This window comes from Bidens hawaiensis, unplaced genomic scaffold (assembly GCF_021521415.1).
Source record: "Bidens hawaiensis isolate Kalapana, Puna unplaced genomic scaffold, B.hawaiensis_p1.1 tig00003141_1, whole genome shotgun sequence".
NCBI lineage: Eukaryota > Viridiplantae > Streptophyta > Magnoliopsida > Asterales > Asteraceae > Bidens > Bidens hawaiensis.
This window is the reverse complement of record NW_027491170.1, coordinates 1195256-1197820: the sequence shown is the minus strand read 5'-3', so window position 1 is coordinate 1197820 and position 2565 is coordinate 1195256. Positions and strand designations below refer to the sequence as shown.

Genomic DNA, 2565 nt, shown 5'->3' with positions numbered 1-2565 from the left:
GTTGGGTGTTCGGTTTCCAAAACTTTTTGGGTTGGAAAAGTCTAAAGGGTGTAATGTAGCAGATCGGTTGTTCATGATTGACGGTTGGATATGCGGTCAATGGGATTGGTCTAGAGAGCCGACTGGGGTGGAAGAGGTTGAGGAGTTGAGAGGGTTGCTTCAGATTTGCCAAGGGGTGATACTTAATAATGAGGAGGATGTTGTTATGTGGACTTATGAGGAGGATTTTCCGTTAGAGGTGTGAAGGAAATGGTCATATTGAATTCTTATGTTGCGCCTGATTATAATTTCGAGTGGAACCGCTTGGTCCCGAAAAAAGTTAGTTTTGTGGCTTGGAGGGCGTTGTTGGGTCGGTTACCAACTTTTGATGCTTTGGTTAGAAGAAATATCGCGGTGGCCTCGAATATGTGTCCGTTTTGTGGGGAGGTAGAGGAAACGGTTGAACATGTGTTCATCTCTTGTGGTCTCGCACAGTCTATGTGGAGCGTACTTGCCCAATGGTGTAAGGTGCCTTCTTTCTTTTGTTTAGCTTTCGTGACTTGTTGGGAAACCATAAATACTCGACGTTTAAGAAGGATAAACCCTCAGTGTTTCATGCGGTGTGTTTGGTTGCGACGTAGTGTTTGTGGAAAAAAAGAAATGCTATGGTTCATAGAGGGACCCCGACTCAGATATCAAGCTTGGTGGAGGAGATAAAAGTGTTGGGATTTCTTTGGATTGAGCATTGGGGGAGAAACAAAGGGCTTACTTGGGAGGATTGGAGTTGATTCAAAGTGTAGTTTTCGTTTGTGTTTGGGTCTTGTTTGTTGTATGTTGTTTGTAGGTTTGGTTTGCTGTTGTTTTCTGTGGCGATAGTTCTTGTTTGGTGTTGGTGTCTTTTTGGTGGTTTTAGTGTCTCGCTAGTTTTGTTAATAAAATTGTTAGTTGGTCTTTCATAAAAAAACACAACAGATTTAAATCTGACGCAACCGTTTGGATCCTTTAGCAGAGTAGAGTAAGAATGAAATGGCAAATTCTATAATTTTGGCATTTTTCCTAACGTGGCAAATGTAGAGGCTGCAAAATTAAAAAGAAAGATTTTGTTAAAAAAATGTAAAAAGTGACAGAGGAGATTTCACTCGGCATAGGAGATTTTTAGAATGTTCTAATTAGTTAGTGGTGCCACGTGTCTTTTTATGATTGTGATTGGTGAAATTTATTAGAAATTAAAAATAAAAAGTCAAATGACTATTTTCGTAACTTTTTTCTTTTTTCGCTAACGAGGTGAATGGAGGTGATTTGGTCGTGTGGCGCCGTGGCGGTGACAAGGTTTTAGGTCCGTTCGGGTTTTCTTTTGCATTTATCAAAAGGTAAGACGTTAGTAAAGATATTGTGGCTTTTATGAATAAATTTTATCGTGACTCAAACATTACTCTTGGATCAAATTCTTCAATCATCACTTTGATTCCAAAGATCAAGAGTCTGTTGGTGGAAACGGACCTTTTTTCGTCTTACTTTGTTTATTGCAGTATAAGATTTTAGCTAAAGTTCGGGATAACCATCTAGCAAAAGGGGCCGATTTGGTGGTTAGTGTATACGCGAAACTCCTAATGAACTAAAAGTTTCAATTGCTCGCCTATTAATATATTACAGTCGATTATCATTTCTATAAACTCTAATCAACTTTCCAAACCGAGATTTAATAATTTGATTTAAAAAAAATTTAAACACTGCACTCTTCGAGCTCAGCGAATATACCCACACGGCTTCTGAATAATCATCCGCTGTATTAAGGAAGTAAATATACCCTCCTTACTTATAACTAGGACCGGCAAACAGGTCGGGTTGAGGACAATACAAGTTAGGGTCAACATGGGTCAAATTAAAAAAAGGATTGTTTTGGGTCAGGTAGGAACGGTCCAGATTGGAACGGATTCGGGTTAGATTGGGTCCACTTGGAATGGGTTTCGGGTCGAGCCACGAGCTGTCATACTTTTACCATGTTGAACAAATTTAACACGATCAACTACTTTCACACTGGACAAACACATAACAATTCTTTCACTAAAGTTTGTGAACCATATCAAAAAAAATCATTTTATCATGTGTTAAATTTTAAAAGCATACGGCCGCACTTTGGCTATAACACACAGTTGATCAACATAGTATACATGGTCGGTTTGGGTCTCAAAACAGAACCAAAACCGAAATTCCTAATATACATGGGTTTAGTAAAGACAATGCATTTTGTTCTTTATATATGTTATTTTGGTATAATCACGGTTCGAGAAGGTTTCATTGTCTGAAATTAATTTCTACACTTGTGGAATTATCAACATTAAGTTCGTTAAAAAAAAGGGGGAAAGAAAAAGAAAGAAAGACGGCTCCAAACAGCAATTACCAGATGAATAATCTACTTCATCATGTTCTACAGGATTTGTTACCTTCAGGATATTGTTGTTGTCTAATCCTCTGCAACAGAAGCATTATTGTAAACGTCAACAGTAACTCGCTAATCTTACATCCAGGCTGCATACAAAGAATTGATAAACATGTTAGTAGTCATATTATTATCTAGTAATTAGT

General features: G+C 37.9%; 1 protein-coding gene across 1 annotated transcript; it reads left to right on the top strand.

The window, feature by feature from the left end:
• Nucleotides 1-249: 249 nt before the first annotated feature.
• Nucleotides 250-767, top strand: LOC143622462 (uncharacterized). The gene is made up of 2 exons (XM_077093600.1): nucleotides 250-507; nucleotides 621-767. Exons 1-2 carry the CDS (start codon nucleotides 250-252, stop codon nucleotides 765-767), a joined length of 405 nt encoding a protein of 134 aa, XP_076949715.1.
• The last annotated feature ends 1798 nt before the right edge of the window (nucleotides 768-2565 follow it).